At 46.7% G+C, this 14,647-nt stretch overlaps 1 protein-coding gene across 1 annotated transcript in view; it reads right to left on the bottom strand.

Annotated features, from left to right (window-relative positions):
* Window positions 1-14,647, bottom strand: part of STAG3 (STAG3 cohesin complex component) — a 120,748-nt gene that overhangs the window by 14,665 nt on the left and 91,436 nt on the right. The window contains exons 23-24 of the mRNA XM_084854617.1: window positions 5,232-5,397; window positions 5,017-5,150 (exon numbers count right to left, since the gene is read on the bottom strand). Coding sequence (XP_084710743.1) covers window positions 5,017-5,150; window positions 5,232-5,397 — 300 coding nt within the window. The remainder of the gene's footprint in view (window positions 1-5,016; window positions 5,151-5,231; window positions 5,398-14,647) is intronic.

Here is a 14,647-nt window from a genome sequence, read left to right as displayed (position 1 = left end):
TTAAGGGCAGGCCCTCCTGCAGGAACAAATTAAGTTGTTGATCCTTGCCATCTTGAAATTAAATGATCTCCATCTGCACTATTAAATGGAAACCTTCCACATAGTTTCGTAAATCCGAATTATGGAAGGTTTCCCCGAAGCATAGGAGGGTGTGAACCACCTCCTTATGGTAACTCAGATTCAGGAAGGCCTTCTTCTTTTCAAATGGCTCAGTGTAGCCACCTGGGGTCCAGGTTGAGTACCGATCATTGGGTCAGGAGGTGACTGAGTGTGGGGAGGAATCATGGTTCTGCTTGAGACAGAATGAACTATGGCCTCTGTGGCCAGTAGGGGGCTACTAGAACGACCAAAGGTTGTTCCAACTCTGGTTTTCCCGAGCACCCTGGGGATCACAGGACTGGGTGGGAATGCATACAGGAGACCTGCTGCCCAGCAAGGATTTAGGCAGGGGTAGGCAACCTGGTGCCTACTAGACGTTTGGCCTACAACTCCCATCAGCCGCAGCCAACATAGCCACTCCCCCAGATCCAGCTGTTACTGGATGAGGAAGTCAGATATGACATTGCGAATCCCATTTATGTTCTGGCCAGAGATGGAAGGGATGATGCTCTGTTGACTGTCCTTAGTAGGACAAGGTTGTACTGAATGCTTGCAGGACAAGACTGATTGCCCAGGGTTCCAGTCTGTTGATCACATGTCTGGTTTCTAGACTGGACCATGTCCCCTCTACCACTTATCCCTGGAAATGTGCTCCCCACCCTGACAGACTTGCGTCTGTAGTGACAATCACTAGTTGTATCATGTATGGGTGTGACCCTGTGCAGATTGTGAGGATTCAGACACCAGTTGAAGGAGCTTGACTGCAAGGGTGAGGGTTACTTTTAGGTTCTATTTGTGGTTAACTGCATATTGGGAAGACAAAAGCAGGCAAGAGTGTAAGGGTAAGAATATCCAGACAGGATATCGTTAGAGCCAAGGTGTGAGCTAGGGCCATAAGAGGATTACTCCTGCTGGTGTCCCTATGGTGACCTCTAGGTGTTGGATTTGCCTGTAAGGGCAAAAGTGGCTCTTTCGGACACTGACCAGGAAACTGAATTGAAGCTATTATTCTGCTTAGGTCATGATGTGCCTTGGGGCAGGGAGGAAGATCTGAGAAGCAGGTCATCCAGGTATGGATATATATGGGTGCCCTGAAGGCAGAGATGAACTGCCACTGATACCATTTGTTTGGAGAAGACCCGCGGACTGGAGGCCAACATGAAAGGAAGGGCCTTGTACTGGTGGTGGACTTGGTGGTGTGCAAAGCTGAGGTAGCAGCTGGCTATGGGGACATGCATATAAGCTTCTGTCAGATCTATGGTAGGTTCTGTCACCCTACCTATTCAACCTGTACGCAGAACACATCATGCGAGGTGCTGGGCTTAATGAAGCCAAGGCTGGAGTTAAAATCGCTGGAAGAAACATTAACAATCTCAGATATGCAGATGATACCACTTTGATGGCTGAAAGCGAGGGGAAGCTGAGGAACCTTATGACGAAGGTAAAAGAAGAAAGTGCAAAAGCTGGGTTGCAGTTAAACCTCCAAAGAACCAAGATTATGGCAACCAGCTTGATTGATAACTGGCTAATAGAGGGAGAAAACATGGAGGCAGTGACAGACTTTGTCTTTCTAGGCGCAAAGATTACTGCAGACGCTGACTGCAGCCAGGAAATCAGAAGACGTTCACTTCTTGGGAGGACAGCAATGACAACTCCTGATAAAATAGTTAAGAGCAGACACATCACACTGACAACAAAGGTCCGCAGAGTTAAAGCAATGGTCTTCCCCGCAGTAACCTATGGCTGCGAGAGCTGGATCATACGGAAGGCTGAGTGAAGGAAGATAGATGCTTTTGAGCTGTGGTGCTGGAGGAAAATTCTGAGAGTGCCTTGGACTGCAAGAAGATCAAACCAGTCCATACTCCAGGAAATAAAGCCAGACTGCTCACTTGAGGGAAGGATCTTAAAGGCAAAACTGAAGTACTCTGGCCACATCATGAGAAGACAGGACACACTGGAGAAGATGCTGATGCTAGGGAAAGTGGAAGGCAAAAGAAAGAGGGGCTGACCAAGGGCAAGATGGGTGGATGATATTCTGGAGGTGACAGACTTGACCTTGGGGAAGCTGGGGGTGGCGACGGCCGACAGGAAGCTCTAGCGTGGGCTGGTCCATGAAGTCACAAAAAGTCGGAAGCAACTGACGGAATAAACAACAACAACAGATCTATGGAGAGAAACTATTCTTGATTAAGGCCTTCCTTGATTGTTTTGAGGATTTCCATGCAATTTTTGTGGTACAGCACAAATCTAGGCAGGTCTTGCAGTTACCACCACCAGCCCTTTTGGAAACAATCTACCCTGAGAACCTTTCCTCAGAGGAAAAAAGCTATATGGCCCCTATCCCGAGAAGGTGATTCATGGCCTGTTTGATGATGGCCTGTTCTGCCCAGAAGTTAGGAATGGTTGAAACATGTCCCTTGGCCTTTGATAGAATTTGTTATGAGGCCCAGCTGCAGCCTTCCCCCTGCAGGGGTTTGGAGACATTAAAATTGCTGGTAACCACCCCTGGAGACCGGAGGGGGGTGCCTATTCTTCAACCTTGCAGGATCCTGGATCTAGACCCAGAGGATTTAGTATTTCCGTAATCTCAGAGGTAAAATGAACTCCTGTTGGTTCAAAAGGAAGGAAAGCGATGCCTTGACTGCCTGTTGTCTCTTTTTCCCTGGGAAGAAGGCCTGGCCTGATGCTTGACCTGTTTCCACAAAGTTTTAGAGCCTTGTTTGCCTTTTTATCATATCGAGGGAGGAGCAGGGAAGAAACCAGAGGAAGAAACATCCTGCCTCCTCCATTTCTGGGAATGGTTCAGTTCATTCTGCTGTAGTAGCTGATAAGGTAGGTTGCTGGTAATCGCCACTTTCACATTTTGAATAATTTGTTCTTCTAAAAATTGGTAAGGAAACCCTGGGTTACCAGCCTCATTAGAAGAAGATTGTCCCTGGTATGATGTAGTAGTAATGGGGAACTTCAATTTCCCTGATATTTGTTGGGAGACAAATTTTGCAAAACATGGCCCCTCCAGGAAATTCCTGATTTCTGTGGTGGATAACTTCCTCCTACAGAAGGTAGAGGAAGGAACTAGAGGATCCGCTATCCCTGACTTGACCCTAACCAACAGAGATGAGTTAGTGGATTAAGTAGCAGTGACAGGAACTCTGGGAGAAAGCGACCATGCTATACTTGAGTTCTTGGTTCTAAGGGAGGCAAAAGCCGAGTGTAGTCAAACGCCTACCCTGGATTTTAGGAAAGCTAATTTTAATAAACTCAGAACAATGATCAGTAAGGTCCCATAGCAAGCGATGAAGGGGCAGGATTGCAGTTTGAGATCGACGGGCATATGGTCAAGGAACACCTAATTACTTTGAATGAGTTCAAATCTCCAGGGCCAGATGAACTGCATCCTAGAGTAATAAAGGAACTGGCAGAAGAACTTTCAGAACCACTGTTTATTATCTTTGAGCAATCATGGAGGACGGGGGAAGTGCCAGATGACTGGAGAGGGCTAAAGTTTTCCCTCTCTTCCAAAAGGGTAAAAAGGAGGAACCTGGGAACGACAGACCAGTCAGTCTGACATCAATCCCTGGGAAAATTCTGGAGCAGATTAGAAAGCAACCCATCTGTATGCACCTTGAAAACAATGCAGTGATTATAGAATCATAGAATAGTAGGGTTGGAAGGGGCCTACAAGGCCATTGAGTCCAACCCCGTGCTCAATGCAGGAATCCAAGTCAGAGCATCCCTGACAGATGGCTGTCCAGCCTCGTAAGTTCTGCACCTAGGAAAAAGGTTGTCAATCACAAGCTGAATATAAGTTCTGCACCTAGGAAAAAGTTGTCGATCATAAGCTGAATATGAGCCAACAATGTGATGTGGCTGCAAAAAAGGCAAATGCTCTTTTGGGCTGCATTAATTGAAGCATAGCTTCCAAATCCCGGGAGGTACTAGTTCCCCTCTACTCAGCTCTGGTTAGGCCTCATCTGGAGTCCTGTGTCCAGTTCTGGGCACCACATTTTAAGAAGGATGCAGACAAACTGGAGAGGGTTCAGAGGAGGGCAACAAAGATGATCACGGGACTGGAAACAAAGCCCTATGAAGAGAGACAGAAAGAACTGGGCATTTTTAGCCGTGAGAAGAGAAGACTCAGGGGAGATATGATAGCCCTCTTCAAGTACTTGAAAGGTTGTCACAGAGAGGAAGGCCAGCATCTCTTCTCGATCATCCCACAGTGCAGGACACGAAATCATGGGCTCAAGTGACAGGAAGCCAGATTCCGGCTGAACCTCAGGAAAAACGTCCTGACTGTTAGAGCAATATGACAATGGAATCCATTCCCTAGGGAGGTGGTGGGCTCTCCCCTACTGGAGGCGTTCAAGACGAGGATGGACAGCCATCTGTCAGGGATGCTCTGACTTGGATTCCTGCATTGAGCAGGGGGTTGGACTCGATGGCCCTTCCAACCCTACTGTTCTATGAGTCTATGATTCTAAGATGCAACAGCCAGACCACCAATGGGACAATGAGCATTGAGCAGGGGTTGGACTCGGCCTTGTAGGCCCCTTCCAACCCTACTATTCTATGGTTCTATGATTCTATGGAGCAAACCAAAGTCGCTCCAGGCCCAGCACAAAGCAGCAGCAGCATCCACCCCCTACCTAGGGCAAAGGAAATAGCGATGAGCCTTCCCAGCCAGAGTGACACAACGGCATGGGCAGTGCCTGCCAGAGGACAACGTGAGAGAAGAAGCAACCCTAGGAAGGGCGGGAACCCCTGGGGCAGGGCAGAGCACAGCTACGGGAGGGAGTGGCCAAGCAAGAAGCAAGGCAGGCAGCCACCCAAAGGGCTGCACAGCACCACTCACAGCAGCGTCCATGAGAAAAGCGACTCAGATGTCTCCCAGACCCTCTGCCCATCCTTATGTACCTTGGAGTAGTACTTGAAAACATCCGAGGCGGCACTCAGCTCCAACACTCCATAGACGATGAGTTTGCAGAATCCAGCCAGCAGGTTGCGGCGCTGGTGCAGCTGCTCAATCTGGAGCTCCTCATCCTCACTGTCTGCGGGGGAAGGGGGAGAGTCGGTGAATGGGCCCATCCTGCCCATACCCACAACCTTTTGCCCGCCTGCCCTAAGACTACCTGGAGCCTCACTGTGGTTGAAGACATGGTCCATGAGGAAGCCTGCAAGCTGCGACTGCAGAGCAGACTCCACCCAATACACCAGCTCCTGCAGCACATGGCCCCGCCCTCCTCGAGTCAGCTGTGGACCAAAGATCAGGAGCAGATCACTCAGCAGCACAAAGGCCTGGAAAGGAATAAAGAGGGCAAACGTGAGGGGGGAGCAGTGGGCAACACCTTGCAGTAGAGAGACTCAGGACCTAACCGGGGTAAAAGAGACCTGCGGCACAGAGGGATGTTAGCGAATGAACGTGGACAAAAAAGCAAGAGAAGCCCCATGCCTTCCCACTGCCTGACAGCAAGTTCCTTTCTGCTACTAATGTCAGATTTGCATGCCTTTATTTTCCATTTGGGAAGGGGGGAAGAGGCATCTCTCCGCTCCCTCTTTCCTTTCCACTTCCTGAAAACAAGGGTATTGTAGAGCTGGAAAAGGTGCAGGAAGAGGCTTGAGCAACTCCCGTACAACCAAAGGTTACAACGTTTAGCTTACAAAAAGGCAAAAAAGGTGGGTGGCAGCAGCATGACAGAGGTATATACAATTCTGATTGGTGTGGAGAAAAAGAATAAGGAGGTGTTTTTCTCCCTTTCCCATAATATTGAAACACAACAGGGTTATGCCATGAAGCTGAATGGTGGAAGACTCAGGGCAGATAAAAAGAAGTACATCTTCACACAGCACATAGTTAAACTACAGAATTTGCTACCATGGGATGCAGTGATGGCCACAGACTTGGATGGCTTTAAAGGAGTATTAGCCCATCCATCCCCAAACAGGTGTTGTACAGATTTTGGGGGCTACAACTCCCAGAATTCCTGACCACTGGCCATACTGGCTGGGGCTGATGCGAGTTGAAGTCCAAAACATCTACAGGGCACCAGGCTGGATTAGGCAAATTCACAGAAGAGAAGACAATCAATGGCTACTAGTTATAATGGATATAAATCACCTCTAGGAGAAGAGGCACTATGCCTCTCAATACCAGTTGCTATGGAAAATGAGAGAGAGGGTGCTGCTGCACTCAAGTCCCGCTTCTGGACTTCCCACTTGGGCATCTGGTCGGCCATTGTGAGGACAGAATACTGGATCAGAATCAGAGACTTGAAAAGAACCTCAGGAATAAACTAGTCCTGCTTAAGGGTGCAGCTACAGCATCCCTGAAAGTTGGCTATGAAGCCTCTGGTTAAATAGTTTCAGAGAAGGAGGATCCACCACCTCCTGAGGCAATCTGTTCCACAGCTGAACAGCTCTCACTGTGAGGATCTTTCCCCTAACATTAAGTCACAATCTGCTTCCCTGCAATTTCCACTCCTTGGTTCTACTCCTGCCCTCTGGAGCAATGGAGAACAAGTCTGCTCCATCTTCTGCATAAGAGCCTTTCAGATATTTGAAGACCGCTATCATGTCTCCCCTTAATCATCTCTTCTCCAGACTAAACATCCCCACTCCTCTTTCAACTGTTCCTCACAGGACCTGGTTTCCAGACCTCTCACCATCCTGGGTGCTCTTCCCTGGATGCACTCCAGATTATCAATGCTCTTCTTAAAATGGGGGCACCCAGAACTAGACACAGTACTCCAAATGCATCCTGACTAATGCAGAATAGAGTGGAACAGCTCATCCCGTGATCTAGACACTATGGGCAGTGGTAGTCCTAAGTAAACTAGGCCCATTCACTTCAATGGGCCAACTCTGTCTAGGAGTACCACGGGATACTGCCCTATGCTTCTACTAACAAAGCCCAAGATTGCATTAACTTTGTTAGCTGCCACATCAGACTGCTAGCAAGCCAGCTCTCCCCCATCAGATACTTGCAACCTTGCTTTTTTTGTACCTAACTGCAAAACTTTATATTGACTTCTGTTGAATTTCATCTTGTAAACTTTAGCCCAGTGTTCCAGCCTATCTTGATCCTATTTTCTACGGGGTGGGCTACTCTCCTAGGTTTGTGTCATCTACAGATTTGATAAACAATACCTCTACACCCTCATCTAAGTCATGATATTAACATCAGGCTGACTGGTCTGTTTCCTGGATTTACCTTTGTCCCTTTCTTTAAAAGGGGGACATTTGCCCATCTTCAGTCTTCCGGCACCATTCCTGTCCTCCAGTTCTCAATGATTAGCTCCATCAGTAGCCAGGGATAGAATTCATCTGGCCCTTGAAACTTAAACTCATTTAAAGTAACTAAGCGCTTTTCTGATCATGTCCTTACATATTCTGGGTTGCAAATCCCTCCGGAAATAATTTGTTCTATATCTCCCAAGTTGAACACAACCCACCTTGAGGGAGAAGACTGAGGCAAAATAGGAGTTGAGTAGTTCCACCCTCTCTCCATAACCTGTTAACAATATCCCATAGAATCATAGAATAGTAGGGTTGGAAAGGGCCTACAAGGCCATCAAGTCCAACCCCCTGCTCAATGCAGGAATCCAAGTCAGAGCATCCCTGACAGATGGCTGTCCAGCCTCGTCTTGAACGCCTCCAGTGTGGGAGAGCCCACTACCTCCAGAGGTAATTGATTCCATTGTTGTATTGCTCTAACAGTCAGGAAGTTTCTCCTGATGTTCAGCCGGAATCTGGCTTCCTGTAACTTGAGCCCATGATTCTGTGTCCTGCACCCTGCAATGATCGAGACGAGCTCCTGGCCTTCCTCTCTGTGACAGCCTTCCAAGTACTTGAAGAGCACTAACATATCTCCTCTCAGTCTTCTCTTCTCAAGGCTAAACAGGCCCAGTTCTTTCAGTCTCTCCTCATAGGGCTTTGTTTCCAGTCCCCTGATCATCTTCGTTGCCCTCTGTTTCTTAGGTGCAAAACTTGGCATTTATCCCTATTAAAAGTTATTCTGTTGTTTTCCACCCAGCGCTCCAGTCTATCAAGATCACTTTGAACTTTGTTTCTGTCTTCTCAAATATTAGCTATACCGCCCAATTTGGTGTCATCTGCAAATTTGATCAGCATTCCCTGCACCTCCTCCTCCAAGTCATTAATAAACATGCTGAAGAGCTCTGGGCCCAGGACTGAGCCCTGCGGTACCCCGCTCGTTACCTCTCCCCAGTTTGAGAAGATCCCATTGATAAGCACTCTTTGAGTCCGATTGTGTGGCCAACTGTGGATCCACCTGATAGTTGTTTCATCCAGGAGATCATGGGGCACTTTGTCGAAAGCTTTGCTGAAGTCGAGGTATATGATGTCCACAGCATTCCCACAGTCCACAAGGGAGGTTACCTGATCAAAACATGAGATCAGATTAGTCTGGCAGGATTTGTTCTTCACAAATCCATGTTGGCTTCGACTAATCACTTCTGCCTTTTCTTTGTCATCTATTATCGTTTTGCCATCCTTATTTAACGGTTGAACTACTACTTCTTTCCTCTGTCTTTTACTATGCACGTAGTTGAAGACAGCCTTTTTGTTGCTTTTAGCATCCCTCGCTAACCTCAACTTGTTCTCAGCTTTAGCCTTCCTGATGCCATCCCTGCAGTTCTGTGCTACCTGCCTGTACTCTTCCCTTTGTAGCTTGGCCTTCGTTCCACTTCCTATATGTGTGCTTTTTTGTTTTCAGGTCAACTCTAAGCTTTTTGCGAAGCCACATTGGCTCCTTCTGTTGTCTTCCACCTTTTTTTCTTGTTGGAATAGTTTGTAATTGTATCATTGTTCTGAGTTTATTAAAACTGGCTTTCCTAAAAGCCAGCATACGCATTTGGCTACACTTGGCTTTCGCTTCCTTTAAAACCAAAAACTCAAGTATAACATGGTCACTTTCCCCCAGAGTTCCCGTAACTGCTACTTGATCCACTAAGTCATCTCTGTTGGTTAGGATCAAGGCAAGGATAGTCGATCTTCTAGTTCCTTCCTCCACTTTCTGTAGGAGGAAGTTATCAGCAACACAAGTAAATAATTAGTTGGAGTGGTCATGTTTTGCAGAATTTGTCTCCCAACAAATATCGGAGAAATTGAAGCATTATTACTAGCATTATTAGTAGCAGTACTACTACATCATGCTTCCTTGAAACATCGGCAATTTGCTTTCCAAAAGTTTCATCCTCGTCTTCTCCTTGACTGCGTGGTTAGTAGTAGACTCTGGCCACCATGTTCCTTTTATTCTTTGCTGCATTTTATTTATTTATTTATTTATTTAATTGGCTAAAGCTGAGAATGAGCTGAGGTTAGCAAGGGATGTTAAAAACAACAAAAAGGCTTTCTTCAGCTACGTGCATAGTAAAAGGCAGAGGAAAGAAATGGTGGTTCAGCTATTAAATAAGGATGGCAAAACGATAACAGATGACAAAGAAAAGGCAGAGGTGCTCAATTCCTACTTTGGCTCAGTCTTCTCCCAAAAGAGGGTCTATGAGCCCCCTGGCAAAGGCAAAGTACAGGCTGAAGGGGCAGGATTGCAGCTTGAGATCGATAGGCATACGGTCAAGGAACACCTCATTACTTTCAATGAGTTCAAATCTCCAGGGCCAGATGAACTGCATCCTAGAGTCATAAAGGAACTGGCAGAAGAACTCTCAGAACCGCTGTCTATTCTCTTTGAGAAATCATGGAGGACGGGGGAAGTGCCAGATGACTGGAGGAGGGCTAACGTTGTCCCTATCTTCAAAAAGGGTAAAAAGGAGGAACCTGGGAACTACAGACCAGTCAGTCTGACATCAATCCCTGGGAAAATTCTGGAGCAGATGATAAAGCAATCCATCTGGAAGCACCTTGACAACAATGCAGTGATTACTCGAAGCCAACATGGATTTGTCAAAAACAAGTCCTGCCAGACAAATCTGATCTCATTTTTGGATCAAGTCACCTCCCTTGTAGACCGTGGGAATGCTGTAGACATCATATACCTTGACTTCAGCAAAGCTTTCGACAAAGTGCCCCTTGACATCCTGATGAGCAAACGAGCTCAAAGTGGGCTAGATGAAACAACGATCTGGTGGATCCACAGTTGGCTACAGAATCGGACTCCAAGAGTGCTTATCAATGGGACCTTCTCAAACTGGAGAGAGGTAACAAGTGGGGTACCGCAGGGCTCAATCCTGGGCCCAGTACTCTTCAACATTTTTATTAATGACTTGGAGGAGGAGGTGCAGGGAATGCTGATCCAATTTGCAGATGACACCAAATTTGGAAGACAGAAACAAAATTCAAAGTGATCTGGATAGACTGGAGCGCTGGGCAGAAAACAACAGAATGACATTTAATAGGGACAAATGACAAGTTCTGCACCTAGGAAATAGAAACCAAATGCACAGTTACAAGATGGGGGATACGTGGCTCAACCACACTGCAAGTGAGAAGGATCTTGGCATTGTTGTCGATCACAAGCTGAATATGAGCCAACAATGTGATGTGGCTGCAAAAAAGGCAAATGCTCTTTTGGGCTGCATTCATAGAAGCATAGCTTCCAAATCCCGGGAAGTACTAGTTCCCCTCTACTCAGCACTGGTTAGGCCTCATCTGGAGTACTGTGTCCAGTTCTGGGCACCATACTTTAAGAAGGATGCAGACAAACTGGAGAGGGTTCAGAGGAGGGCAACAAAGATGATCAGGGGACTGGAAACAAAGCCCTATGAAGGGAGACTGAAAGAACTGGGCATGTTTAGCCTTGAGAAGAGAAGACTGAGGGGAGATATGATAGCACTCTTCACGTACTTGAAAGGTTGTCACAGAGAGGAAGGCCAGGATCTCTTCTCAATCATCCCAGAGTGCAGGACACGGAATAATGGGCTCAAGTGACAGGAAGCCAGATTCCGGCTGAACATCAGGAAAAACTTCCTGACTGTAAGAGCAATACGACAATGGAACCAATTACCTGGGGAGGTGGTGGGCTCTCCCACACTGGAGGCCTTCAAGACGAGGCTGGACAGCCATTTGTCAGGGATGCTCTGACTTGGATTCCTGCCTTGAGCAGGGGGTTGGACTCGATGGCCTTGTAGGCCCCTTCCAACCCTACTATTCTATGATTCTATGAACCCAGATGCTCTCGATGGGGCTACCAAGCTCATCCTCCTGTATTTCTGTTCAGAGATATGTATTTTTAACATATTGTGCGACTCCACCTCCCTTTCTATTCCTTCTATTCATTCTGAACAAGTTATATCCTTCAACTGCTGTATTCCAGTCATGGGAGTCATCCCACCAAGTCTCAGTTACAGTTGCTCCCATCGGTAGTACATGCCCTGGTCTCCTCTCGTTTAGACTACTGTAATGCGCTCTACGTGGGGTTACCCTTGAAGACGGTTCGGAAACTGCAGCTGGTACAGAACGCGGCGGCTCGCCTGATTAAAGGCAGCCGCCGGCGAGATCACATCACTCCAGTGCTGAAGGAGTTGCACTGGTTACCAGTTGTTTTCCGGGCCAAATTCAAGGTGTTGCTTTTGACCTTTAAAACCCTATATGGTTCCGGCCCAGCCTATCTTAAGGAGCGCCTCCAGCAACACCAGACAGGCCGCTTAACAAGATCAGCCTCGAATGGCCTTCTCTCTGTCCCATCAGCCAGGACAGCTAGACTGGTGGGGACGAGGGAGGGGGCCTTCTCTGTGGTGGCCCCCACTCTGTGGAACTCCCTCCCTAGGGAACTCCGTCATGCCCCCTCTTTAATGAGCTTCCGTCGTGCATTAAAAACGTGGTTGTTCAGGCAGGCATTTGGGGTGGGTTAGGGTATTTTTTTTAAAAAAAAATTTATGGTAAAATTTTACTGTTTTAAATTGTTTATGGTGGGTTGTACATCGCCCAGAGTGGCTGGGTGACCAGTCAGATGGGCGATTAATAAATTTAATAAATAAAATAAATAAAATTGTTGTTCAGTCGTTAAGTCATGTCCGACTCTTCATGACCCCTTGGACCATAGTCATAATTTCTCTCCAGTATTAAGAGTTCAAGTTCGTTTTGTTTGCTTCCCATACTCTGGGCATTAGTATATAGACATCGAAGACCATGTGCTTTATAGTCTGGCTTTCTTCCTACATGTTTTTGAAGACTATTATTGGGTGCTAGTAGAGCTGTTCTCTCCATTGCAGTCCATGAGCCTTCATCCATTGTTACCCCCAAGTTTAAATCTTCCTCCCATGTAGGATTTAGTTTAAAGCCGTCCCGATGAAGTTCTTCATGCTGTGGCCAAACACATTCTTCCCAGCCCTTGGGAGGTTCAACCCATCCCTTGCCAACAGTCCATCTTCCGGGAAGTATAGCTCATGGTCTCAGAATCCAAATATCTCTCATCGGCACCACCTTTGTAGCCAGTCATTCACCCAGAGTATTTTTCTTTCCTTTTCTATCCTAACTACTATCCTAATATCTGGGCCCCAAAGTTCTTGGGTATCCTTCCCAAAGCTTCAAAGTCTGATGTGATTTCTTCATAGCTCTGCTTGGCGGAATCATTTGTTCCTCTCTGGACAACCTTTCAAGTACTTGAAGAGCACGATCATAACTCCCCTCAGTCTTCTCTTCTCAAGGCTAAACATGCCCAGTTCTTTCAGTCTCTCTTCATAGGGCTTTGTTTCCACACCCCTGATCATCTTTGTTGCCCTCCTCTGAACCCTCTCCAGTTTGTCTGCATCCTTCTTAAAGTGTGGCGCCCAGAACAGGACACAGTACTCCAGATGAGGCCTAACCAGTGCTGAGTAGAGAGGAACTAGTACTTTCCAGATTTGGAAGCTATTAATGCAGCCCAAAATAGCACTTGCCTTTTTTGCAGCCACATCACATTGTTGGCTCATATTCAACTTGTGATTGACAACAATGCCATGATCCTTCTCGCTTGTAGTGTTGTTGAGCCACGTATCCCCCATCTTGTAACCGTGCCTTTGGTTTCTTTTTCCTAAGTGCAGAACTTGGCGTTTATCCCTATTAAATGTCATTCTGTTGTTTTCTGCCCAGCGCTCCAGTCTATCCAGATCACTTTGAATTTTGTTTCTGTCTTCCAAAGTATTAGCTATCCAGTTTTGTGTCATCTGCAAATTTGATCAGCATTCCCTGCACCTCCTCCTCCAAGTCATTAAGAAAAATGTTGAAGACCACTGGACCCAATACAAATGTTTTTTTATAAGAACGTAAGAAGAGCCATGCTGGATCACACCAAAAGTCCATCTAGTCCAGCATTCTCTTCACACAGTAGCCAACCAGCTGCTCATGGGAAACCCACAAGCAGGACATGAGTGCCACAGCACCTTCCTGCCTATGCTCCCCAGCAAATGCTAAAAACAACAAAAAGGCTTTCTTCAGATACGTGCATAGTAAAAGACAGAGGAAAGAAATGGTGGTTCAGCTATTAAATGTTGTGTTGTTGTTGTTGTTCAGTCGTTAAGTTGTGTCCGACTCTTCGTGACCCCATGGACCATAGCACGCCAGGCCTTCCTGTCCTCCGCTCTCTCCCGGAGTGTGCTCAAGTTCATATTCATTGCATCGGTGATGCTATCTAGCCATCTCATCCTCTGCCGTCCCCTTCTCCTCATGCCTTCAATCTTTCCCAGCATCAGGGTCTTTTCCAATGACTTTTCTCTTCGCATTAGGTGGCCAAAATATTTGAGCTTCAGCTTCAGTATCTGTCCTTCCAATGAGCAGTCAGGGTTGATTTCCTTAAGGATGGCAAAATAATAGCAGATGACAAGGAAAAGGCAGAAGTGCTCAATTCTTACTTTGGCTCAGTCTTCTCACTAAAGAGGGTCTATGACCCCCCTGGCAAAGGCAAAGTACAGGCTGTAGGGGCAGGATTGCAGCTTGAAATGGATAGGCATATGGTCATAGAACCATAGAATAGTAGGGTTGGAAGGGGCCTACAAGGCCATCGAGTCCAACCCCCTGCTCAGTGCAGTCAAGGAACACTTAATTACATTGAATGAGTTTAAATCTCCAGGGCCACATGAACTGCATCCTAGAGTCATAAAGGAACTGGCAGAAGAACTTTCAGAACCACTGTTTATTATCTTTGAGCAATCATGGAGGACGGGGGAAGTGCCAGATGACTGGAGAGGGCTAATGTTTTCCCTATCTTCCAGAAGGGTAAAAAGGAGGAACCTGGGAACGACAGACCAGTCAGTCTGACATCAATCTCTGGGAAAATGCTGAAGCAGATTAGAAAGCAATCCATCTGTAAGCACCTTGAAAACAATGCAGGGATTACTCGAAGCCAACATGGATTTGTCAAGAACAAATCCTGCCAGATGAATCTGATCTCATTTTTTGATCAGGTATCCTCCCTTGTGGACTGTGGGAATGCTGTGGATGTAATATACCTCGATTTCAGCAAAGCTTTCGACAAAGTGCTGAGCCCTATGAGGAGAGACTGAAAGAGCTGGGCATGTTTAGCCTTGAGAAGAGAAGACTGAGGGGAGATATGACAGTGGTCTTGAAGTACTTGAAAGGTTGTCACAGAGAGGAA

The sequence above is a fragment of the Heloderma suspectum genome, chromosome 4, assembly GCF_057233095.1.
Source record: "Heloderma suspectum isolate Gila_16-S chromosome 4, 16-S_ref, whole genome shotgun sequence".
NCBI classification, from domain to species: Eukaryota; Metazoa; Chordata; class Lepidosauria; order Squamata; family Helodermatidae; genus Heloderma; species Heloderma suspectum.
The sequence above is the reverse complement of the archived record's forward strand: the minus strand, read 5'-3'. Positions and strand labels throughout refer to the sequence as shown.